General features: G+C 33.7%; 2 protein-coding genes across 3 annotated transcripts; one reads left to right on the forward strand and one right to left on the reverse strand.

Moving 5' to 3' along the window:
* Positions 1 to 42: 42 nt before the first annotated feature.
* Positions 43 to 13,149, reverse strand: LOC126680835 (uncharacterized). Of its 2 annotated transcripts, none has more exons than XM_050376062.2 (23): positions 12,935 to 13,149; positions 12,598 to 12,844; positions 12,451 to 12,519; positions 11,690 to 11,827; positions 11,480 to 11,597; positions 10,028 to 10,110; positions 9,735 to 9,830; positions 9,178 to 9,346; positions 8,811 to 8,953; positions 8,654 to 8,740; positions 8,321 to 8,506; positions 7,475 to 7,642; positions 7,036 to 7,156; positions 6,840 to 6,909; positions 5,415 to 5,502; positions 5,218 to 5,338; positions 4,378 to 4,571; positions 4,158 to 4,266; positions 3,547 to 3,699; positions 3,052 to 3,154; positions 2,075 to 2,248; positions 933 to 1,078; positions 43 to 446 (listed from the first exon to the last, which is right to left on the reverse strand). In XM_050376062.2, exons 1-23 carry the CDS (start codon positions 13,084 to 13,086, stop codon positions 253 to 255), a joined length of 3,129 nt encoding a protein of 1,042 aa, XP_050232019.1. In that variant the 5' UTR covers positions 13,087 to 13,149; the 3' UTR covers positions 43 to 252. The 2 variants fall into 2 exon arrangements, with proteins under 2 accessions (XP_050232019.1, XP_050232018.1); XM_050376061.2 differs by having other exon boundaries at positions 3,547 to 3,702; positions 12,935 to 13,147.
* A 2,119-nt stretch (positions 13,150 to 15,268) lies between these two features.
* LOC126681878 (uncharacterized) lies at positions 15,269 to 17,661 on the forward strand. Its single transcript, XM_050377433.2, has 4 exons — positions 15,269 to 16,851; positions 16,896 to 16,961; positions 17,068 to 17,110; positions 17,218 to 17,661. The coding sequence occupies exons 1-4, from the start codon at positions 15,269 to 15,271 to the stop codon at positions 17,659 to 17,661; spliced, it is 2,136 nt and encodes a 711-aa protein (XP_050233390.2).
* Positions 17,662 to 25,837: the final 8,176 nt, after the last annotated feature.

The raw sequence follows: 25,837 nt of genomic DNA on the forward strand, positions 1-25,837 counted from the left end.
GTAAAATAAAAACTAAAAGTTAAAAATGTTAAATCGGTCAAGTAGTAAGAGTTTACGATACTTTTGTATATAATTCTTGAATGATGTACCTTCCTCTATAAACTAATAACAAAATAGAAAGTAATAAGAGCAACCTTGCAAACACAGGAGGGGAAAAATGCTAGTTAATATGAAAGTTGAACATAAACAGCACAAACATGAAGTCCTTGGAATGGGAGACGATGCAATTAGAGAGTTTTATACTTGTAGTAATTACGAGATTCCTCTAACCTCGTACTCATGGGAAATTCTGAGAGGCGAATCCCTTGAAACAGGCCGGTCTTCCGACCACAGCTCGAGGTTCAATGTTCCAGTTCCCCAATGAATGTAACATTTGTACACTTCTTCAGTGTTAAATCTATTAACTAATACAACGCCCGCAGATTTATCAACAAGCATCCATTCTCCTGAAATTGTGAAACCATAATTAGCTTAAAAATAGAAAACCAACTGCAACGAAATAAACTCTTTGGATTATCAAGATACTGTAAACAGGATGTGTACTGTTCAATTTAGTAAAAACTAAAACTAAACGACTCTATAAAAGCTAAAATTAAAAATCAAACCACACCAAATATATATAAATTTTCAGTTCCGTAAATTTAATAGAATGATGTCGTTTGATTAATCAGTGGCAGAAACCAAATCAAAACTGAAAATCAAACTTCCTGCACATTCATATCCAAATCAATAATTTTAGACAATTTTAACCGTATGAAAATGAATTTCAGGCTGGTGTGGTTTGAAAATACAGTCGTTCGTTTTTACTAAATACTAACTGGAAACACTTTGGTGCAATGGTAAGATGCTTTTTGAACAAACAACATGCGACTGTTAAAGAAATCATTAAATTATAAAAGCAAACAGACAGAAAATTGAAGAAGCAAAAGTACCATTAGGCAGAAGATTTCCTTCATAAAACATATCCCCAGACTCGGGCCAAATTTCATGCTTTAAACCGTCGATAGAAGTGAATGAGATGAAACTTTCTGTTGGGTGCAAAAGAGTAAAAGTTGGATGTATTCTAAGGCAGACCAGCCTACACATCACAGTAACATACAGGCAGGCACCATTAGTATCTTCTTCACATAAAAAAGACTGTTCAAATGAGCAAAAATGTTGGAAGAGGATTTTCAATTATATTTCTTTTCCAAGAGCTATGGGCTTCTTATAAAGACAACTTAATAACTACACTTCAAATAATTTGGAATGCAATTGCACTATTCTTCCCAATTAAGCATACTTTAGTCTGAAGGATGCTTCCACATATGTCAAATTAGCCAGATTTATTACAAAATGCTAAGTTTATGATAACGAGAATAACATTAAGAACATTGTATAAATGTGAAAAGAAAAGAAAAATTTTGGTTCTTCAATTATCTTGAATACAATGCTAAATTTTATTATCCATCTATTTTTGTACACAAATGATCATGAAAACAAAAGAAAAAAAGATCTAACCGAAAGATAGTAGCAACCAGTGTCTTAAAAGTCCGGTTCGGTCGAACCGGTTAAACTGGAACCGGCCAATGGTCCGGTCTAAAGCTGTAAAAAACTGGAATTTACAGTTGGACCAGGTTGGACCGAATCAAACTAGATTAAACTAGTTAGAAACCGGGGGTTGAACCGGTAAACCAGAATCCTTTTAATTTTTTCCAAATTTATTAAACCAGTTGAACCGGTTAAACTGGGAACCGGTGGCCTCACCGGTTTGGCCACCGGTTCGGTTTTAAAACACTGGTTGCAACAGAAAGTTAGTAATTTATAAATTAATTAAATAATTACATGTAATAATTCCAAATTTCATATCAAATCAGGATGTTAGTTGATAACTCAAGACTGGCGTAATTCACTAGCAATGATCTTAGATTGATAACATAATGACATGTTGCCTTCTGGGAAAAAAAGTAGAAAAACAAAACAGGAGGAGCAAAACCAAATGGAGTTCAATAATTTGTGGACTGATGCCAAATATGAAGTGCTATCGGAAATCTTTGACAGCAGCAGAAGTGAAATAAATATCTTTTAATCTAACCTGGAAAATCCACCAGAACCAGCTCCAACATTTTGGGCTACAATGGTAGAGTCAATTCGGAGTATCTTTGGATTATCATTTGGAATGACTATATTTCTCCGAAGAACCAATCCTCCACCAATATCACCTTCTAAAGCAAGCAATTCCTCCTCTCCTGCATGCTCAAGATCCCGCCTACAAGAAAATATGTCTATGTGTAAGTTTGACTATACAAGTGTAAAAATAAAACAATTATGGCTCTAACTTTATTTGCTTATACCAACTATTAATATATCCCCAAAATTTTGAACATTTGTGACTAAGGCTGTGTTAGTTTAATTAATCACTAACCATTTGGGTATAATTCCTTTGATAAGTGCAATGAATCTTTAATTTCAGCCTCAAAGTGTTGCAAACAGAGAATGATGGATTGCATATAGCAATTACAGGACTCATGCTACAAAACTTGATGGAATCAGAAAAATGGTCTTATTCTTTCACGTGTGGAGTAAATAAAATTTAAAGGGGTACCAGTCCTAATAGATAGGCTATATTTCTCTGTTGTGGGCCATTTTTATGGTGGGGCTCGTATTCAATATGATCATTGGTCAGCTTAACCATATATGTAAGTAGCCAAATTGGAGTTGTCAAGACTCAAACTCTAGAACTTTCAATCATTGCAAGTCTAATACCATAGTATAAGAGAACATAAAGATCTAGAGTTTGATGATTGACAACTCCAATTTGGTTATTAAATATTTGAGCACAAGGGAAGGTAGGGGTGCGGTCGATTGGTTATTTAGCATCTGTTGACATTACAGATATACACATCTAACCCATATTGCCATACAAGTATAAGCGATAGCTTGGTTTCTATAAGTTGGCTGCTCTAAAATCCCTCCTCCACTAACTGCATTCCACAAGTTGCACGACTTGATATTGTAAATCATTTTTGTACCATGAAAAATATATGGTTAGAAGCAAATCAGGATCCTTACTCAAGAACATTGTATTCCTCTGTGCATCCTGCAGACCGATACTCCGTACCACTGTATTCTTCATATCCATCGATATCAATTCTGCTATGAAGCCATTGGGTTCCTGCAATCATCAGCAACAAAATAATTCATGAAGCCAGTATAAATCTCTAGATCATGTAGTTTAGTCATTCTCAAAATTCATGAGACCCTTCAAATATAGCTATAGTTGAATGCTATACATTGTAGTTTCGCAATGAAGACATGAGGGAAGGGTGTGTATTTCTGCAAATTTTACTTCCCAAGGCTCTTCAGTTTGGTTAAAAGTGACAGTTGCATAAAAAAATTGTGTAACTAGAGAATTTTCCAAGGTATCTGATATGCAAAACTTATCTTATCTTCTCTGCATGCAGGGAAGAACTGATTACTATCGAACCGAACCGAAACTGTTTGCACACTGCTACTCCTAAGTACTACTACATAACAGAATGTCCCCATGAACCACATTATCATTACCTGAAGGAAGGTGCTCCATGGAAATAATTCTACCGCCGATCCAGGGGACTATTTTAACAGCCCAATCACCACTTTTTAAATCAACAGGGGTTCTTGAAAGTTCGGCTCCCTTAGTTCCAGAAGCCACTTCAACATCAGGAATTTTCTTAGAACCTTCTGCATCCAGAAATTTTACCAAATGAATAAACAACATGACGTTTGCCTTCAAAAGTTCACCATATGCAAATGCAATTTACAGCTCATCAGAAAATTTAAACGAAAAGGAAATAAAATTTGACGAAGAGAGAAAAAAGATCAAGGAAAAATTTAAGAGGAACAGAAGAAGCTCTAAACTATAAATTCAAATCAATCATGCTCATTGTAATATAGTACAATTGGAATAAAAAAAGATAGACTAATTCAGGAAAAAACATGAAAGTAAGTAACTTCTGGGCTTTGACCAAATTATTTTTAATGTAAGCATGCAACAAAAAGAATGAAAACTTCATACCACATATTTAATGCACAGCCATCAACCTAATAGATTAAAGCAGTTTCCATGAAGAAATTCATATTTAAACCAATGCAGATATTGATGAGCGAGCAAATGGTTCTTATTGAAAAATATCTACCTATACGACTCTTATATTGCTTCTCGCTAGTGGATACCAACATAGAAACATCATGATCTGAAGGTACCGCGATTGTCACATCATCTCCATCCATGCACCATGCATCAACCTGCTTATGAACAAATTAGAAAGCTTTGCACAAAAATAGTTTTCAGCGGTAGATAGAAAACATTGTTATTTCTGAGCCATTTTCTACCAAGTGTTAAGTTAAAGATTTTACCATTGCACCCCCGCCGAGCAATAATTGCACATGCAGACGTCTTTTGGGCCTCTTCCAAGACCCTTCTATTTCTGAAACTCTAACAGTAACAACAGAAGATTGAAGTTCAGCAACATAGTGTGTCAACAAATATCCACCTTTGGTAAACTCATACCCATCACCATCATCTTCGAAAAGTACACCTTTAGCTTTCCCTGTAGACGGGAAGAGTAAATCAAACAGTCTTTGTAGATTTATCAACAAACTGTTGGACAATTGTGAAAGGGACCAAAAGTAGAAAGGTTATGTTGCTTGTTAAGATAATAGAACTACTGTCAAATCCTCACCCAAGAATTTGAACTATTTGGCGAATGGGTTATTTAAATTGCATTAGAGTTTCTATGATCGAAAGATCTAGAGTTTGATCATTGTCTTGGTTACAAGGTGAGGTGGGTCTTTGTGCTTGTTTGTTCACGCATCAGAGGTGTGCTAACTGCTAAAGATAATAAAACTATTGTTGAAGCCTCACGAAACACCCACAGCTTGAGCTATTGGATGATTGGTTATCTAACATTGCTGAAGCTTTTGCTTTAATTATCAGCAACAGTAGGCAGCCCCAAGAAATATAATTTGCATCTAGATAACTTGAAGGCATAGTAAAATCACATCATCATTCATCACCAGTTCTAGCACATAGCTCAATTGCGCATTTATTGCAACTGTTTTTTGTCAAACCCTTAGCCTGTTCCTTGTTCGTTGTTTTATCATTACCTTACATGAAGCATGCACATTGAAGGTATGATAAAGCACACCCTCTAGCAATAAATCATCTGATAAAGCACACCCTATGGATCAAATTACCATATTCATCTAACGCTATTAGGAGAGTTAAATCATCTGACAAGCTAGCTTCACCAATGTGCTGATGGGGCGGACCCAAAGGAATTATTGATCCACCTTGCAAGTATAAAGTTGGCAAATCCTGTAATCCATAGAAAACATTTAGGAAAAATGACACAACTTTACAAGGAAAGCACCATAAGGGGTTCTATGCATACCGGATGAGAGTCATCAAAATCAAATCTTAACCAAATTCCTTTAGGCAGGGCATGCTGCAACTTGTCGGTTCCCTGATCAGCATTTGTACTACAACAGAAGAAAAGAGTGTCAGTACAATTTGTTAGGCCCGTCACAAGATGTAGATCCCAAACAAACAGTAAAACATCCGCAGAGGATATGTATATTAAACGTGTTTGCTCAACAATACATGCAATTTATATTTTCTCTATGAAATAAACTTATTCAAGAAATCAGATCATGAAAATTAAATAGGAGTGCTTAGAACAAGCCTAACAGGACGGAGTAAAATTCTAGTGAAACAGTCGCTAAAAGCGAGTCTATTTTATCAACAAACAAAAATCGTGAGCCTAGAAATGCACTATCTACAAAGAAGAGGTTATTAAGATGGTCATTTTTACATCAAGCTCCATAAAATGAAGCATGGATTAATAACCATCTCTTGAAAAACGCATCCCTATTACTTGCTCTAGTAGAGCAGTTGAGGTGGGTTTCAATCTAGGTGCAATCTTTGTCAAGTCTTTCCACAATATTGAGCTTTCCAGAAAAGGGCTTCTAGTGTCTACATACACTTGGTTCTGTTTAAATACTTACCTTCGCGGCTAACTATATGTCCAACAGCGACAATATTGTAGCTTGGGTAAATTTCTTTCAATACACATCCTAAACCATATGCATGTGACAAACTAATCATCTTCGAATTTTGAACAAGGATGAAGTCCAATAGCTACACGCAGAAAAAGCTGCTGGTGTACTAAATACTGTCTTCTCTTAGAATGAACAAGTGGCTTACGAATATGATGCGTGTAAAATTATAAGTAGAAGAATAACAGAGATAGAAGAAGATTCATAGAGAGGAAGTGAGCATAGAAGAAGAAACTTAGATTCATAGAGAGGAAGTGAGCATAGAACAAGAAACTTAGAGAGGAAAATTCATATTCATTCTTATTCTGCATATTGTTTACAGTAGAAAGTTGCTCTATTTATAGTTGCAGCACATATTCAACCTAAATGACAGCTAATGTAACAGAATCCTAAAATAACGGCAGCATGCCTTTTGCTCATTTTTACACATAACAGAATATCCATTACTTTTAGGAAGGTCGTCGGAAATAACCAGATGTTTTTTTAGTCAGAAATGGCATGGGAATTTCAAATAAGTAGCAAACTTGAACCCATCAGACAGTTCTATAGTAAGCACACTGTTTTAAATTAAGTTGCTACTCCTGGTTCTCCACTTCATTAATTGAAAAGTTAAACTCTAATTATTGGACAACATAAGAATTTCTATGTATTATAAATATAAACAATAATACGAAAAAATAGTTAATACACTGCAGTCAGTTCACAATATATATAAGTTTATAGAGGAACCTAGTCAATCATCTAAGTGTAATGAAGAGAACCTTGCGTATACTAGAAGTGGACCCAGCAAGAAGGAAGTCTCAATCTTCCTCAAACTTGGATCTTTTAAATCTGCACAAGCAATTTTAAAACTTCTCAACATACACTAAAAGACAGCTTCCTTACACATACAAACTAGCATAAAGAATGTAAGTCTTTCTGAAATGGCATTAGACTAATCAAGATCAGAAACTTTACCAGCAAAAAAAGTAGGAGTTGCCACTGGTGTGCCCACTGTGTGAGCGACATAAAACAGAGTATATATGTGTGGTATGAGCCGATAGCGTCTCTTCAATGCCAAACGGCAAACTTCTTCGCACTAAAAAAAACAGAAATCATAAAAAATCCCAGCAGTAAGGGAAAAATTTCCAGCAGGCAACGAAGCACATGCAAAATTAAAAGAAAGATAATTTATAGATAAGGAAGCTATGGTATTAATAATGTTATGTAAGCATGTGGTATTAATAATGTTATGTAATCTACAGGTTAGACGTAGCAGTTGCAGGTTCCGGTCTAAACAAAAATGCTATTTCATTCGATTACCTCTGTGCTTTACTCAGTATAGAAAGTTATCACATTGACATCATTAGGAAGTAACAATGCCAGATTGCAAGCGCATACATGTGAGGGGACAAACCTCTTCCCCAAAAGACCATGGCTCGTGATCAGAAGTACCCATTTCAGAATGTCCACGGCAGAACGGAAACATTGCCCCTACACCCATCCACCGTCCAAAGAGCTTGGGTGTTGCATTACCAGCAAATCCACCAATATCAGGTCCAGAAAGAGGCTGACCACTGAGTCCCTGATCATAAAGTAAATTGAAAATTGAGCATATAAACTTTGTAGGAACGCACTCAAAATGTATTTTTATTAGTGATTTTCTGAAAGTTTTCTCTATAGAAGAAAGAAAACATGACGCAGAAGTAAAAGGACCAACATAAAAAGAGATGAAGAAAGTAGGTTAAGGTTGCTAAATGGATAACAAAAGTAGATGCAACATCAAAGTTGATCGATGTTGTAGAATCAGTCTGCAGAAACTCCATTCGATAAATTCTGTTTATTATAATTCACGTTGTCTAGAGAATTTTGCTGCCAGGAACTTTTAGAGTTTCTATGAGTTTGGCTCTTACTTTCCAAACTTCACTTTGAAATCAAATTCTGTTAAAAGGTAATGCTGCTCTTATGGGAAACATCAACAAACATTGCAGATTGCCCAACTCTGATTTCAATACAAATTTAAAGCTTCAGTACAATCAATTTTATATTACATAACTACAAAATCCTATCAGAAGACATGGAACTCAAGACCTTTGAAAAATGTAAAAAATGTAGTTGGATACACCAAAGAAAAAGTGGGTCATTTTCTTACTCACTAGCTCATGTAACTTTTGTTAACTAATGATGTCCTTACAATTCATACCACTAGAGTACTTGGTTATCAACTTTCACCATGCAAGCAACAAACTTCAAAATTACTTACCAATTGAAGTACCATAGAAATGGACATGTGCATATGCTCCCAATTTGAAAGGTTATCTCCTGTCCATGTTGCAGCATACCTTTGACTACCAATAAATCCAGCTCTAGTAAGAACAAAGGGACGCTTATTTTCATCAGCTGATTTCATGCCCTCAAATGTTGATCTTGCCATCAGCATGCCATAAACCTAAAATAAGGACTCCAGTTACATAAATTGGTTGGTCATAAACAGTATAATACAAATAAGATAATCACAATGGCCCTCTTTTTTGTTTCCATTCAAATAATTCATTTTCTTGTTAATCAAAGCAAGAGAAAGGCTGAAGAAGAATACATTGTGATAGTATGAATGATCCTGACAACCTCCAAGTTCTCCATCTCCTCTATGAATATTGCTCTGAGGCATTGTCTTTGTTACGCTCTGAAAAGTAAATAATAAGTGACTGTGCCTTTGCACAAGTTGTAAATAATAAGAATTTTTTTAGCAATACCTTGAAAACAGCTGGCTCATTCATGTCATTCCATATGCCATCAACACCATTAGAAATGAAATCTTTAACCAGGCTAGCCCACCAAGAACGAACTTTCAATTGTGTGAAGTCAGGGAAAACACAAGGCCCAGGCCACACCTCCCCTGTAAATCAGTATCAAAACTATCAAAAGACAATTATTTCTTTTAATCATTTTCCCTTTGAACTTTTTAATTCATGCAAAGAATGAGATACAGAAGAAGATAACTTTTTTTATTACAACGGGGGAGGAAAAGGTTCGAACAATACGTCCCTGCCACTAGGCTATGCCTATAGGGACGAGGAGAGAAGATGACCTAGTAGTTACTAATACAAACAGAAAACACACCAATAAATGGTCTTCCATCTGCTCCTTGAATCCAAACATCACTCTTGGAACCACTATCATAGACATGATAACCCTCTTCAAATTTAATCCCAGGGTCGAGCATCCAAATTGCTTTAAAACCAATATCATGGAGATCTTTCACCAAAGATTGTGGATCAGGAAAGCGTTCCTGAAAGAGTTCATTCAAATGTACTCCTATTAACTTCAATAATTTCAAGTTTATCATAAAGAAATACATGCTACTTCCATATGCAGCACCTTTCACTCAAAAGGTCATTCTTCAAGCTCAGTGAATTTGGCTAGGGACAAAGACTAAAAATTTAGCAGAAGAACTTAAGTCATGTTGTTTTAAAAGAATGAATAATGACCAAGCATGACTTGCATCTAATTGTTGCATTTATGTTAGAAGAAGTGAAAATGCAGTAAGGAGCAAAAAATGGGAGGTTAGAATAAGCTTATTGAGCTGATTCAGGGAGAAATGTAAGATGCGAAAATTCCCCACAAAAATTACAAAAACAGCAATGAATTTCTCATCGAAAGTTTGTAGAGAAATGTACCTTGTCAAATGTAAAACAGCGAAAACCATCCATGTAATCAATATCCATCCATATGACATCACACGGTATGCCCTTCTCCCTAAATGTTTTGGCCACCTACAGATACAAGATGTTTAACACAACCTGAGAAAGACATATATATTGAATTTGGATCATAAAAGGGCCAGCAGTGAAAGTGAAGACAAACCCTGCATATGAAGGATAATATTATCGTTCAAGATTAAATAAAACAATCTAGCTTGAAATCCTATAGCTGTCAAGATATTGGCTGCATAAATGCATCAGAAACCTACCTCAGAAACCCTCTTAGCAGAATCATAGCTCCAACGGCATTGTTGATATCCTAAGGCCCACTTTGGAGGCATAAAAACAGTTCCTGATGGAAGGTATAGAACTTAAGTCACTATCAACAAAAAAGGAGAGATGAAAATGTTCTAAAAAAATATAGATGTTTGCTACAATCGAAGTTGTTTCAAATTATTTAATCCACATATATTTAGCATCCAAACACCTGTTCGGTGTCTCCTACAACTGCAAGCTAAGTAGCACGGAAACGGAAACGGGAAACGGAAACGATACGAAACGGACACGGGGAAACGAAAGTTTTTCAAAATGAAGGACACGAAACGTGGGGGAAACGTGTAAATAACAAAAATTTAGGGATATATTTATAAAAATATTATTTAAATATTTATGATAATTAACAAAATAATTCAATTTAATGTACTAAATATTTAAAATTTTATAAATATATAAAAAATATAATACAATTCAACACAAATAAGTATATTTGTTATATTGTGGGCAATGCGAATGTAAAATTTATGGGTAACTAGTTATATTTTTTTATTTGTGGGTAATAATTTTAAATTTTTTACAAATTTTAATTTTTATTATTTACAGAAACGGCCCGAAACGTTTCGTACGGGTGTCCAAGAGTTTCCGGTTTCCGAAACGGGAAACGCAACTTTATCGAAGTTTCCGTGCTTCTTAGACTGCAAGCAAATACTGCAAGAAATGTTTAAATTCAGGACTTCCAGAAGTGGAGATGAGAGCTTCGTGACATCACGAAGAAGGCTTGGGCCAATTACATAGCTTAATCTATATAAGGATGAGGTACTTTAACTTTCTTTTGTCCCCCTAATTTCCCATTTTTGTGTAGTGGGTTTTATAGCTCGTGTTGTCTGATGCATTGAACATACTGATTTCTGATGCAAAGATGACACGAACTGGTATATATACCTAGTGAAAAGGAGATTTTTTATGTATATTTCCTACACTATTACTCCAGATTACTACCATTCTTGTCTACCTAAAGTCCTAACACATGCTTTGACACCATATAAGACATCCCAATATCTCTTACTTTGTACTCTAGTTCCACAAATGATAAATGTTAACAAATTTTTTAAAACTAAATTCTGATAAATGATAAATTTTTGAGGTACTTTAGTTCACTAAAACATTGAGGAAAATGGAAATGAATATAATTTACATGGGAATGGGATTCCACCACCAATTAGAATCATCCATTCCCACTCCCCCATGAAAATCAATTTATTCCTAGTTTTCTTTGATTTCCATTCTTATTCCTTACTCAACCAAATAACGTATAAAAATTAAAATCAATTGTTCCTATTCCGGGTGTTGCAACAAATGGACCCTGAACCATTATAGAAGAAGTATGAAAACATGACCAAAGAAGACATAATAAAAAGAATGCAATAAACTGCCAAGTAAATTACCTACTGCACGAGATAAAAACTTTAGAACAACTGCAGGTGAAGCAAAAGGACCAAATGTAATGACAGGATATGAAGCTGGAGCAATGAATTTAATTCTTGATTCAGTCCTCAGATCAATCTGCATATGATTGATATGGCTAGCAGTAAATCAGGTGAAGGGCTTAGGTAAAGATTTTTGAAACATTTCGCTCACACAAAATATAACATCACCTCACAACGCTGTGTAGTATCCGCAAGAATCCCGAGTGCCTCTCCATTTGGAAGAACAACTAACACCCAAGGATGTGACTGGTACAAGGATGTAGTTCCAGGACCATAACCCCACGCATCTGTGTTCCATGTGAAAACCTACACTTTCACGACATATTATATATTGATGTCACTGTTAGAGATAATACTATTATTGCAGCTTCACTTAAAAACTTAAACTTTTAGAGGGATTGGTCATTTGACATGATATCAAAGCTGTGATCAAAAGGTCTAGAATTTGATCCTTATAAATCTCCTATTCGATTAATTTAATGCATAAGATAAAGTGGGAATATGCTTGTTCACGCTTCAAACCCAACGGACATTCACGTGCACGTGTGTTAAGAGATAAGACTATTGTTAAATAAAATACTAAAAGCATGAACTTCTTGATGGAATGGTCATTTGCCAGTCACGGACATAGACACCAGGTGACCCTAAAATATAATTAGGACCTAAAGAAGCTGATTTCACCGATGAGTCGAGGTTTAAAGACTTCTTTTTATAGTTCAAAATAGCAAGTAAACATAAAATAAACTTACCCTTTATTATCATGACAAATTCTACACAGCTTAAAAAATAGAGTTACTAGTGAATTTCTCAATGAACCAAACACAATTACATTCATTTTACAAATGGATTCCATCAAATTTTACATAATTCATTCGAACTAAACGCACCATAAGCCAACATAAATAGGGATATGGAATAAAATGACTTACTCTCTTTCCAGTGCGCTCAAGTGGTCCACTGACTTCACCAGTTCCATAGAAGGAGGTCCCATTTGGAAACTAAACCAAACACAAACACAAACACATAATGAATAACAAACTTAGAAACAAACATTGGTTAATGAATAACAAAGTAACCTCAAGTTTGACAATCTGCTGATCCAAATGAGATTCAAAAGTAGGAATATATGAAGGAACAGAATTATTCATGATAGGGGTGTCTCTATCCTTAGTATGAGTGAATGAAAGGCTGGGTTTTGCAGCAACTCTATCATTTGCTGAACAATCAAATCTGAAAATCCCATCCTCCTCCAGTATAGCCTCATAAATCATATGATCGCTCATTTTAGATGCCAAACTACACTTGTTATTGCTGCTTCGTTTCCTGCAAGCAATAATTGATCATCACTACCATAAATTAGAGAATCAATAAATTAAACAAATACCCAGAACAAAAAGTAAGTTAGTATGGTACCTGGGGAATACAAGTGAAGAAAATGGTGGAGTAGTGAAGAAGAAAGAGTGAGGCTTAAAATAATGGTTGCGTCTTGAGATTCTAAGCGTCTGTGTGCTGCTATTGCTGATACTAAATAGTGGGCGTTCCACTACCATTGCCATTGGCGTCATCAATACTTGTCATTCCACTTCCATTACCATTTAATAAATTACATTTTAATAGTTTTCATTTCATTGTGGATCATAAATGTCCGTATACAATTTGATAAGTACAATTTAACTGAATTTGCTCTGGCAAAAAAAAAATTAACTGAATTTAAAATTAAATTACAATTGTTTTATAGAATTAATATAGTACAGAATATGGGCAAGTGTATATTAAAATTAAAAAAATGATTTTTAAAAAATATTTATTTTTATCTCAAATTATGTTAAATGAAGTTGCATCAATTGTAACTCAACACTTGTTTGGTTGGACGGTTGTCCTATTTACGTGGCACAATGAACTTTAAACTTTTTAAGAATAATAATAATAATAATAATAACACCAAAACCCCAAATTTGTATGATGTTCATGGTTTACTTTAGGCCACCCACATATTTAGATCCATACACTATAACTTTTTCTAGAATTAATCCCTAAATTAAAAAAGTGTAAAATTTTCCCCTACACTATCAAGAACCTTTAAAGTAAGTCTCTATGTCACGGCGAGTTAACGGAATACAAACAGACATTAAATATGAACCCGATTATCGAAATAGAGAATTTAGGAAGAATTGTTACACGTCATTGAAATTGAAAAATATGTCATTTAATTGCTTATGTGTCATTGACACCTAATTAATCTTAAAAAAAAAACATTCTCTTTCTTCTCCACCTTCACCGTCACCTCCCATTCACGACCACCCAGTACCCAGAACCACCACTCTTTTTATTCTCATTTTGATTTACTTCAGCAACAGAGACAACAAAATAATATAACAAATAAAATGTAATAATTAAAAAAAAAAAAACTTCACCACTTCGTCTCCTCTTCCGCCTTCTCCATTTCCTCATTAATAAAGAATCATCGATCCCCATTTCCAAATATATAACGAAATGATAAATAATAAATAATTCAGTTCACATTGTTCTATTATGATCAAAACCCATATCTCAATTTTTCAATTTCACATATAAACACCATAAGAAAATATAACAAACCAAATTTAATAGTAGATGATAACATAAAAAATTAAAAATAAATAATTGAATTACTTTAACTCTCTGCTTGAATTTGCTTCTTAAGCTTATTCATCTTATCTATACCTATAAGGTTTTCAATTTTCTCAGTTGACTGTTCATCATCATAATACTGTCAATCATGTAACAGATTAAAATTAAGATCAATCGTAATAACCTATACAATTGATCAAGAACAAAAAGAAATGTCAGAAAAACATAATTGATCATGAATCAATTTAAATTTTTAATTTTGTATACACCAAAATTGTCAATAAAAACACAAACTGTTAAATAATTCAGCAAATATACGTTAATTTTGATAGGTAAAATAGTTAAATAGTGATAATTCAGGTAAACGACTCCATTTTTTTTTACTGAGAAAACTGTTCAGGTACAAAGAGATATGAAACTAACTACTCCCTCCGTCCCAAATTGATAGGCACTATTTGCATTTTCTTTATCCCAAATTATAGGCAGTAATTTATTGCTTGAATGTTTAATTGTCATATATACTCTCATTAATTATAGTTGAATGCTGAAAGTAACACAAAAGATGTTAAAAGACAAAATTACTACTATAATAAATAAGGGTAAATGTGGTATTTGTTTATAAATTTACTCATTTTATCTTGATAAGTACAATTTCTTAACACTTGTGTTTATCCTAAACTGTCTATTAATTTGGGACGGAGGGAGTATGAGATTGGAGGGAGAGTTGGTTGATTTCGACTCCATAGCTTGCACTAAAATTAAAGAGAAAATCACATTTTTACCACATTAATTAATCAGTATTTCACAAATTACCACCTAACTCTCCTATTTTACAGTACTACCAAAAACAATCAAAACTTTTCACCACCACCATCCCTATCATATGATGCCACGTGTAATAGATAGCTCATTACTGTTAGTGAGAATCTACCACGGGATCCGCGCCTTATTTGTTGTTGCATTCTCTTAAAACACGGATTTCTTTCCTAGCTGATTCAAATAACACTTGATTTTTTCCTTTTTAAAAGATATCAAATCAAAAACACATCACAAATACACAAAATATACCATCGTCTTCTTCCTCAAAAATAGCATCGTCTTCTTCCTCAAATCTTTTATCTCAAATATTGTATCATCATGGAATCTATTCCAGTGATGATACAACACAAAGGCAATTGGATTGAAGCAAATCAATATGCAGATTTTGAAGTTATTGGTGTCATGATTCCTCAAAATTCTACATATTTGGATCTTCTACATATAATAGCACAAGAAATACAAGTAAATTTGGAAAAACAGAATATTGAGATAAAATATCAAGTAAAGATTCAGTATCCAGCACTCAAAATCAGTGATGATTCAAGCTTCAGATTTTACTTAGAAATCAAGAAAAAGGAAATCGACTTCACTATGTATCCTCTCTGCATAGTAGTTATCAGTGATACTAGCCAGATACAGACAATTCTTCCAGATGCATCAGCAAGTATTTCAACAGCTATTTCAGAATCAAACAGAGACCAAGATACCATATCGATACACGATAGATACATGTCTGATACATTCGACGAAATAGGTCAGTATACAAAACTACTTGCAATTGATACAATAGACTGTAACGATGATCAAAATCAAGAATCAGTATCAGATCCACTACAAGATATAGATCTGGCATTTGGAAAAACTTTCAAAGATAAAGCTACTCTTCAAGCATGCTTACGACTTCATGCAATCAATAATCACTACCAACAAAAGACAGTTAAATCATGCCAAAAGAACATTTTTGTAAAATGTATCGATGATACATGTCAATGGTATCTGAAAGCGTCAATTAATGTTCACACAAAACAGTTCATCATTCGTAAACAAGACATGAACCACACATGCCCGATAGAGACCAGATTCAGCAATCAAAAACAAGCATCAGTATCACACATAGCGGCATCCATCAAAATGAAGTATCTCAATGTCAAAGCAACATACACACCAGTAGATATAAGGAATGATATGCAGACTTTACATGGAGTCAAGATCAGTTATATGATGGCTTGGAGATCAAGAGAATTGGCATTTGAAATGTTAAGAGGAAAGCCTTGTGAATCTTACAAATCGCTGCCTACTTTTTTATATATGCTTGGAACTAGAAACCCGGGATCTAGCATAGACATACAATTGAGAGATGACAGCACATTTTTGTATGTATTTACAGCATTAAAAGCTTCAATTACAGGATGGCAGTATTGCAAACCAGTAATTGTAGTTGATGCTACATTCTTGAAGGAAACATTTGGTGGCACACTTCTTGTTGCAACAGCTCAAGATGCAGCTGGAAAGCTGTTTCCTCTAGCATTTTCTGCTGTGGATTCAGAAAATGATGACTCATGGCATTATTTCTTCACTAAAATAAAACAGGCCTTTGGAACAAGAGAAGGTATATGCATTGTATCAGATAGACATCTCAGCATAGAGTCAGCTATTAAAAGGATTTATCCTGAAGCTACTCATGGCGTATGCATGTTTCACCTTCTCAATAACCTCAAGACAAATTTCAAGAGAAATGTCAAGAAACTTAAAGAACCTTTCTTTGCAGCAGCAAGATCATACACTGAGGTTGAATTTGACTACCACATGAAAGTGTTGGATAGCTTAGATGCTCGAGTAAGACCATTTCTTCAGCAAATCAAATATGAAAGGTGGTCAAGGGTACATTCTCTCAAAAACAGGTATAAAACTATGACATCTAATTTAGCTGAATCATTAAACGCAGCAATATTACATGCAAGAGAACTGCCGTCACAGCCTTATTTATGCACCTACATGACCTCCAACAAGAGTACTCATACAAACACAGAAAAATTGCTATCGATACAGTCACAACACTTTCAACCATCCATGAAGATATACTTCTGTAAAATTACATTAATTCACTGAAACTACAGGTATGTAAAACTCATATTAGATAGTACAGCACTATTTTATGTTGTATATATTATATATCTGCTTTTCTGTGAAGTTCATAAATTTCTGTCTTTTTCAATGTATCAAATATGTATATAAACGGTATCTTGCTATTGTTTTTATTATACTAGGTGAAACCATCTTCAGATGATATCATAACAGTTCTCGAGAATGGTAAAAAGTACACAGTCAACATGGTCGAGAGAACATGTACATGCAAAAAGTTTGATATCGATGAAATTCCTTGTAAACATGCCATAGCATTTCTAGCCGACAAGAAGATTGAACCTTATGCGTACTGCTCAAGATACTATACAAATGCAGCTATGTTAGCGACATATTCTGATACTGTATATCCATTTGAGAAGGAAGAAGAATGGATTATTCCAGAACATATCAAGAACATGATTGTCAAACCACCCCAACATAGAACACGAACTGGAAGGCCTAAAAAGGGTATGTACCAGTCAAAGTGGGGAAATCCGAAAAACGATCCGAATCAAGGGCAATGTGGAAAATGCGGACACGCTGGACATAATAGGAAGACATGCCGAAACAAGCCAAAAGATACCTAGATTATTCATTTCTTTCAGTGTTTTTTATTATATTTTAAACTTCCAAGTATTATATACAATTCTGATACATTAAAGAGTGATGTATGTCAATTTCTAATTGCGTAGAACATACATATCTGATATTATATTAAATGTCAGATACATATATTATACAGGTTTGATACATACATGATACACAAAATAATACATACAGCATCATAAAAACAATTACATATGTATATCTGGTAACATGTTAAATTCAGATACATATATTATACCTGTAAGATACATAAATGATACATTCAACTTAAAGAAAAGTGCAAGTGTGAATAAAAAGGAATATTAAAGTAAAAGATTACTTCATTAATTCAAACAAAAAACATTGTTTACTTCATTAATTCAAACAAAAAACAGTGTTCAAACAAACCTAAAAAATAAAACACACAAAAAGCATAAAAAAACATTTTTCATTCAAAATAACAACTACAGTTTCAGTTTTCCAGCTCGAATCTTGTATCCTTTTGCTTTCACATTCCCATCCTTCTGGTCCTTGTCCTGATAACTCTCTGATTCACTGACAACATTAAACATATTCTTCCATTTTCCATACTTATAAAGACCAAAAGCCAAACGCTTTCGATGGGAATTCACATCAAATTCTTTTGTAAGCTCATGCTCTCTCCCATGCACAATATATTCAGCAAAAGAGAATGCAAAAACTCCACAATCACTGCATAAAAAAAACACAAAATACATGTCAGATACAATATATATGTAAGATAAATAAAATTACAAAAACTATACTTACTTGAACTGTTGTTCTGGCAGGTCATATTTAACAATCAACTGAAAAGAATCTTCTAATCCTTGACTTGTATAGAACGGTGAACGCAAATCAGAAAAGGGATTATCTTTGAACACATCTAACTTGGAAAGAAATAAAGAAAGATAAGAGGCATAATTATTCCCAATCAGTCTAGTTGACGAAGCACTCAAAGTTGAACGCATGGAATTATAGATTGTGATCGTCCTGAGCTTAAAATCCAGTACTGCAAGGGCCCAATGATTATTTGAAGACACATGGAAAGGGATCAGCACAAATTCACACTCAGCCCATGGAGTATTCGCAATCATTCGTTTGCCACGTATATACTGAGAAATTGGATGATCTTCATAAATCAGGTCTCGGTCTCCGGTATCCTTGAAAAGCCTCACAAAAGATTGAAAAGTTTGATCGAAATAATTGTCAGTTGTTGTGAACTTCATTTGTATGCTACTGTTATATTTTCCTTTCTTCCTCAGATAGTAAAATAAGATATCCATGTGCTGCATTTACAAAATGTATTATAAGTGTACTAAAATTATCTTTAAGTAAAATACATGTATCAAATGTGTATCAAATGTGTATCATATGTGTATCACAACTAAATAATAAACAACAATTACCCGTGTATTCAATGACTGTCCACCATACTCCAGAACGAAAAAGAAATCTTTCGCATCAATGACATCAACACCAAAATTGAAAGGAGGATTGATAGAATTTTCTGTTTCCTTAATAAATCTTCCTTTGCAAACAAAAGATATCAAAAACTATAAAATATCAATAAAAAAAGCTTAAATCTAAACAAAAAAGAGCTTACTCTTTGGCTTTGGGATATCTCAAATGTCCTTTACCAATCCAGTCATGATACTCCGGATAATCATCGCACATTAAAACATCTTCTAAATTATTGTCCAATGGACACAATTTAGGAACAACAAAAGTAGCATTCTCTATGCGGTATTCGTTGTTTCCAGAACTGAATTCAGCCAAGTATGGAGATTTCAATAATATACTCGGTTCGATATTCCGTTTGTTATCCATAGGAGTAGTAAAATTCTTCTTCTCAGAAAATAGAACCTCATCAGCAACCATTTTCACATCAGCTTCACTTACTCTCCCCATAGAAAACTAAAATTTAGAAAAAAACAATTATAATATAAATATACGTAACTGATACATATTTGATACCATATTGATACACAACATACCTCGCCAGCAGCCATTTTCACATCAGCCATTTCCAAACCAACCTGACTTACATTCTCAACAGCGGCCTAAAAATTAAAATACAAATAAAAAATAAAAAATTAAGCATGAAAAAATTAATTTCAGAAAAATAACAATTATAACATAAATATACTTAAATGATACATATTCAATACAGTATTGATACACAACATACCTCGCCAGCAGCCGTTTCTAAACCAACCTGATTTACATCCTCAACAGGGACCTAAAATTAAAATAAAATAAAATATAGATATAAAATGAAATTAAGCATGAAGAAATTAAATTATACCTCAACATGCATCGATCTACCATCACCGCCATCATCATCTTTCTTATTACCACCACCAACACCACCATCATCATCTTTCTTATTACCACCACCAACACCACCACCAACACCACCATCATCATTTCTATCATTATCCTTCTCATCTTTTACATTTTTTTGCTCATCCTCTTTGTCCTCCTCAGCCTCATCTTCTTTCTCCTCAGACTCATCTTTTTTATTCTCAGCCTCATCTTTGTCCTTCTCAGCCTCATCTTTGTCCTCTTCTTCATTTTTCTCATCCTCATCTTTGTTCTCTTCTTCATTTTTCTCATACTCATCATCACCGTCCTCGCCATTATCAGCATCATCTTTATATCCAGTTTGAAAAATGTAATCAGAAACCTGAAATACAGTTTAAATACACAAAATGATATACAGTTTGTATGATACATAAAATATACAGTTTTGATACACACCATGATACATTAAAATATAAAAATAAAAACCTCTTACCCCCATATTATCATCATTATTGGGAACTTCATTTACAGCAACAGACTTAGAAAACTATAAAAAATAGATAAATTAGCTTAAACAAAAACATTAAAGATATTCAAAAAACTATAATTAAAAATAAACGATACCTTAGGCATGCTTAAGCCAAAATGATCGTCAATCACCGTCATACAGTCATAAATGACTCTCACCTCCGTCTTCAAAGAAGAAAATTCAGATTGTATTTTCAGTTGACTTGATTCGATACCATTAAGTCGACTCTTCAACAGATTAAATGTTTTTCTTCGTCTCGAAGACTCAACTTGTTTACATTTGAGGTAATCAGCAAGAATAGCGTCATCATCAGTTGAAAAATCCAAATCTTCAACTATTTTCTTCTTTCCAGTTTGGAAAAAACCAGATATATCAAGAGACATTTTTTCTTGAGCTGTAGGAACAATATTCTTCAGCATCAACTGACAAAAAGAAAACAAAAATACAGTTAAGATACATGAATTATACATAAATGATTCATAAAAGTAACAGAAATTAAATTTCTGTTAAAAAAACAGCATACCTGCTCACGCGTCTGATCAAAAAATGCCTCATTCAGATATTTGATTGTTAGTTTGTCCTGACTCTTGAGCCATTTTAGCATTCGAGGAACTAACATTGGTTTAGTAACAGGAAAACATATCTTATTAGTAGCAAAAGGACAGACTTCATAGAACCAGATTTGCAAAGCCAAAGGGAAACTGTTAAGCCTGTAAAACTTGAGTCGTCTTCTTGTAGCAAACCTCTTCTTCATATCAGCAATGGTAGATCGAAAAACCATTATCCCCCAAGGATATGAGTTGTAGTCCCCACTATCAACCATATCCATAAAAAAGCGACTTACATTTTGAAATTTAATCTCATTTGAGCACAAATAGCACTCAAACAAGTAAATTACGGCCAATTTAACCGCATCTTCATCCGACTTGAAAACCTTGTTCAGAAATATGACACCCAATCCATCTCGAGTAACTTCACTATTTGGGAAATAGGTATCAATCAACTGATTCTGTAATGGAGCATAAGAAACAGGATTGAAATCACTAACACAATTTAACCCCGTAATCACAGCAAATTCATCAATACTAAACCGCAGTTTATGTCCAGAAACTTTAAACCACAATTCCCTATTATTTGGATGCTTCACTTCTCGCAGCAACAAAGAATGTATAAGCTGAGGCTGATTACACAACGGCGACAAGTCTAAAAAATGACCAAGAAATGTCTTCTTGAAAAGTTCCAGCTGAGTATCAGAAAGAGTTTTCTTGATGTCCTCAATATATTTGAAATTTAAAGGCATAGTCACTCTACAAGTGTAACGATCTTCCGCATCTAACAAGTAGTCCCAGTTCTACAAATATACACAAATGATACACAAAAAATACATAATTAGTAAATCTAAAATACAATATTTATATACAAAATAATTTTACATGAAAAAAAAACATATAAGATGCATATATAACATTTACAAAAACAAAGATCTTAGAGCCTACTAATGTAAACTTAAAATGAAAAACACAAATCTTAGAGCCTAAAAAAACACAGATCTAAGATACATATAATATACATAAATGATACAAGGATTAATAAACTTATTTTATAAACTAATCTTAAAATGGAACATGACATTACATATCAAAATACATCTCTTATACATGAAAAATACAGATATAAAAAAAATTACCTGAACCAAACGAGTTGGTTCTTCAATATGCAAGGATTTCTGAACTTTCTGATGATCAGGTACAGCATCAAAAGCCAAACGCCTTTTTTTCAAACCAGTTTCATCCACCTTTTTTCCCTTTGCTTTGACATTCTGAGAGTCAGAAGCAACACCACTTCCTTCAACATCTTTTTTAGCTTTTTTTACTAATTTTCGCTTCATTTTTACAGGAACAACAGAATCCTTCTTCTTTTTTGTAGGAGTTGATCTTGTAGAAACCATGTTGCTATTTATAGAGAAAATGCAGTTAATAGCAAATGTGGAGCCTAAAACCTAAATGCACGTTACACACTACACTGATAATGGCTAAAAAATAGGAAGTAAAAAGAAAACTGTAAATGAAGAAGGATAAACGATTGAAATCATGAGAGATCGTGTGCGAGAGGGAAGAAGAAAAGAGAGGAATCAACATAAGTTTGAAAAAACGGTAAAAAGAGCAATAAAGAAGAGAAGAAGTTGAAAATTAACAGAGCACGATACATGTGTGTTTTGCTAGACACGTGTAGGCTTGGGATGAAGGGAGGAAGGTGGTGCTGGCTGAAAACTATTAAAGGGAGCTGCTAATTTGTGAAAATAATGTGGTAAGAAAGAAAATATATTAATTAACATTGTATTGTCCGAAAATAGAAGGCTTTTTCTTGGTTTTTCTGTTATTTTCTCAAAATTAAAATCTTTTTAACTGAATCATGTGAAAAAGGTTGAAGAAGAAAGCTTTTAATTGAATTTTTGAAATGGCTTTAGACCATTTATTTATAAAAGACACATAAAAAAAACTCTCTTTTAGCTATGTTTTGATTACCAGAAAAGATAATGGATTTCCTGAAAAAAAAAACCAAAGAACGAACCTGATAATGAAGAGAGGGAAAAGCTTAAAATAAAAAGAGTAGCCATGAATAGCTTTTGAAGAGAATGAATCAACCTCAATTTGTCAAACCGGTGCTTCTGAAGAACAAAAGGGCGGCCATGAATCCAATTAAATATAACATTGAAGAGGATGACCAGAAAGAGGGAGATGAACGGCAAGTGAGGGATGACTGGAAAGAGGGGAATGCGCGGCGAGAGGGGGATGACCATCAAGAGGACGTTGATCGGCAGAAGGAGGATGTTCATCTAGAAAAACCTACGCTTCACTTGGTTGGGGGTAAGTTCGGGTTATTGATTTTGGGAGTCATTGTACTTTCCCAAAGTTATAAAATGGTCACCGAACAATTTTTTATTCCAAAATGGTCATTGTACTTTGTGATTAGTAACTTCCGGCGATCACCAAATAAAATCCAGTGACTTTTGTCCTACGTGGCTTGCCGGAAGTTTACTCACACCTTTCTCTTTGCCATGTCATTGCCGATATCACTCTTATTTTTCTACATCATCATCTTCTTCCATAATTTTTTAAACATTTTCCGACAAAAAAAATGGTGTGAGTCAACTTCCGGCAAGACACATAGGACAAAAGTCACTGGATTTCATTTAGTGATCGCCAGAAGTTACTAATCACAAAGTACAGTGACCTTTTGGAACAAAAAATTGTTCAGTGACCATTTTGCAACTTTGGGAAAGTACAATGACTCCTAGAATCAATAACTCGGTAAGTTCACTAAGAAAGTTTAACTTCCTGAGAAATAACAGTTTTTTCTCATTGGTTCACTTTTGCTAATCTACTTCCCGGGAAGTTGAGGAGTTGACTTCCCTTTAATTACGGAAATGACTTCCTTAGCAAAATCTAGGTAAGTTCATCTTTTCTAGTTAAATTAATCAAAATACTATTATATCCTTATATTTAATTAGCCAATTTAGTTATTGAGGGTAATATTGTCTTTAATTTTAATTAATTAAAAATAAAATGTAACTTCCCGGGAAGTTATTAAGTGAACCAAGTAATGAAAATATTAATGTCCTTCATATTAACTTCCTCAGCAATTAACTTCCCGGGAAGTATACTCCCCAGAAATTGTATATTTTTAAACCAAGTGAGGCCTAGCAAAGAACTTGATATTAGAGTGGAAAAGACATTAAAGCCCTTCATTATTTTCTTAGGTAGCAATATCGTCCACATCATCATCTATTTTAAATATCTCATTCTCAACACCATACACGTGTATCACACGACCAAACGGAACGTGACAGAGGGATTTAAAATAGATGTTTCTAATAGTGTAGGGAAAAATCTTACACTTTTTTAATATAGGGATCCATTCTGAAAAAAATTATAATGCAAGGACCTAAATATACGTTTGGCTTTTACTTTATGACTCATAAATTGCAAGATATTGTCAATGCCGATTGTTATTTTAAAAGTTTTATAATAAATCTTTTGACGTGATATTAATTCTAAAAATATTTAAACAATTGATTTTTTTTATTCTGATGATTCAATTTTAATTTTTTTAATTTTGTTTATTAATTTTATTTTAATTTTTTTCGGTTAAAGTGTTTAGATGGCAGCTGGATTTTTCTACTTTAAAAACTCATCATATATATATAATTTCATTTCAGAGTGGAGTGGAGTGTTTAAGCCAATTATGCATAAATTGTAAGTTTTCAAGTAAAAATTAACAAATTCTGGCGCCATTTAAGCATTGTTTGTCTGAAATAAAGTAAAATTTAGTAATCAAAATGACATAAAACAAAGTTTAGTCACTAAAATAAAGAGAAAAAAAACACTAATTTAGATACCTTCAGAATCAATTATCCATCTTTTAACCCTTAAATTTGTATTTATCAATATTACTCCTCAGCCATGTTTGTTTCATGAAATAGGTGCAGAATAGAATATCTATTCGGTATAGAATGAATATTTTTTACTTTGGTTTTTGAAATAGTTACTTCGTGAAATTTGGCCCCATTATTTCCTCCAAATTTTCAGGAAAACCAAAATTTATTTGAAGGAAGCTTCTGAAGTTTTATTTTCTCAAAAATTTTGTTTTATATAAAAATGTAATGAAAGTTTTAAATTCTAGATATTTGCACTAACCTAGTATGAAATGTTTTGTAAATAAAAATGTTAAGTGCTTTTAAAATATTGATGTTTTGTATAAAAAGGGTTATTACATGTTTCAAGTATAATGTTTAATCGAGCAAGAGGAAAAAAACACATTATAGTGGTCTTTCAGGCTTGTTACTGTTGAAACAATTGCTGAAAAAGAACTGGAATACGATGAGGCTGAGTCGCGGGTTAGGTCGCTCTCTTTTAAGCGCTTCGAGACACAGTTCGGTGATGCAAAGCTGACTAGTAACCGCGGCGTCCCTAGGATAAAACAGCCGGAAATACTGGTTTCAGTGCATTGTGAAAACAGCTCTAAAACACTTTTCTGATAGTGCTCTGTATTTCTGTATATTGCAAATGAACAAGGGACCTCTATTTATAGGCTGAAAAATAGAGTTGTTGTCACGACCCAAAATCTTGAGTCGCAACCGGCGCTAGGGAATGGGAGTGGTAGCTCCAAAACCCGTAGCAAGCCTAAAACTACTATAAATTTTTCGCAAATTAAATCATATTTTATATATCACAATAATATCAAAATACGCACGACCCCTGTTTGAAATATACATCAGAGTTAAAGCGTTTTACAAAATAGAGTCTGTCTACTCTAAACTACTG

The sequence above is a fragment of the Mercurialis annua genome, linkage group LG5 (genome assembly GCF_937616625.2).
Source record: "Mercurialis annua linkage group LG5, ddMerAnnu1.2, whole genome shotgun sequence".
NCBI classification, from domain to species: Eukaryota; Viridiplantae; Streptophyta; class Magnoliopsida; order Malpighiales; family Euphorbiaceae; genus Mercurialis; species Mercurialis annua.

Excerpts from the sequence above, each read along its gene's own strand:
- LOC126681878 (XM_050377433.2), top strand. The coding sequence starts at position 15,269 with ATGGAATCTATTCCAGTGATGATACAACACAAAGGCAATTGGATTGAA. Across the intron at positions 16,962-17,067 it reads CTACATGACCTCCAACAAGA|GTATGTAAAACTCATATTAG; the intron begins GTACTCATACAA and ends CTGAAACTACAG. Across the intron at positions 17,111-17,217 it reads GTACAGCACTATTTTATGTT|GTGAAACCATCTTCAGATGA; the intron begins GTATATATTATA and ends TTATTATACTAG.
- LOC126680835 (XM_050376061.2), bottom strand. The coding sequence starts at position 13,086 with ATGACGCCAATGGCAATGGTAGTGGAACGCCCACTATTTAGTATCAGC. Across the intron at positions 4,572-5,217 it reads AATAGCGTTAGATGAATATG|GGAAAGCTAAAGGTGTACTT; the intron begins GTAATTTGATCC and ends TCCCGTCTACAG. Across the intron at positions 447-932 it reads AGGAAATCTTCTGCCTAATG|GAGAATGGATGCTTGTTGAT; the intron begins GTACTTTTGCTT and ends TCACAATTTCAG.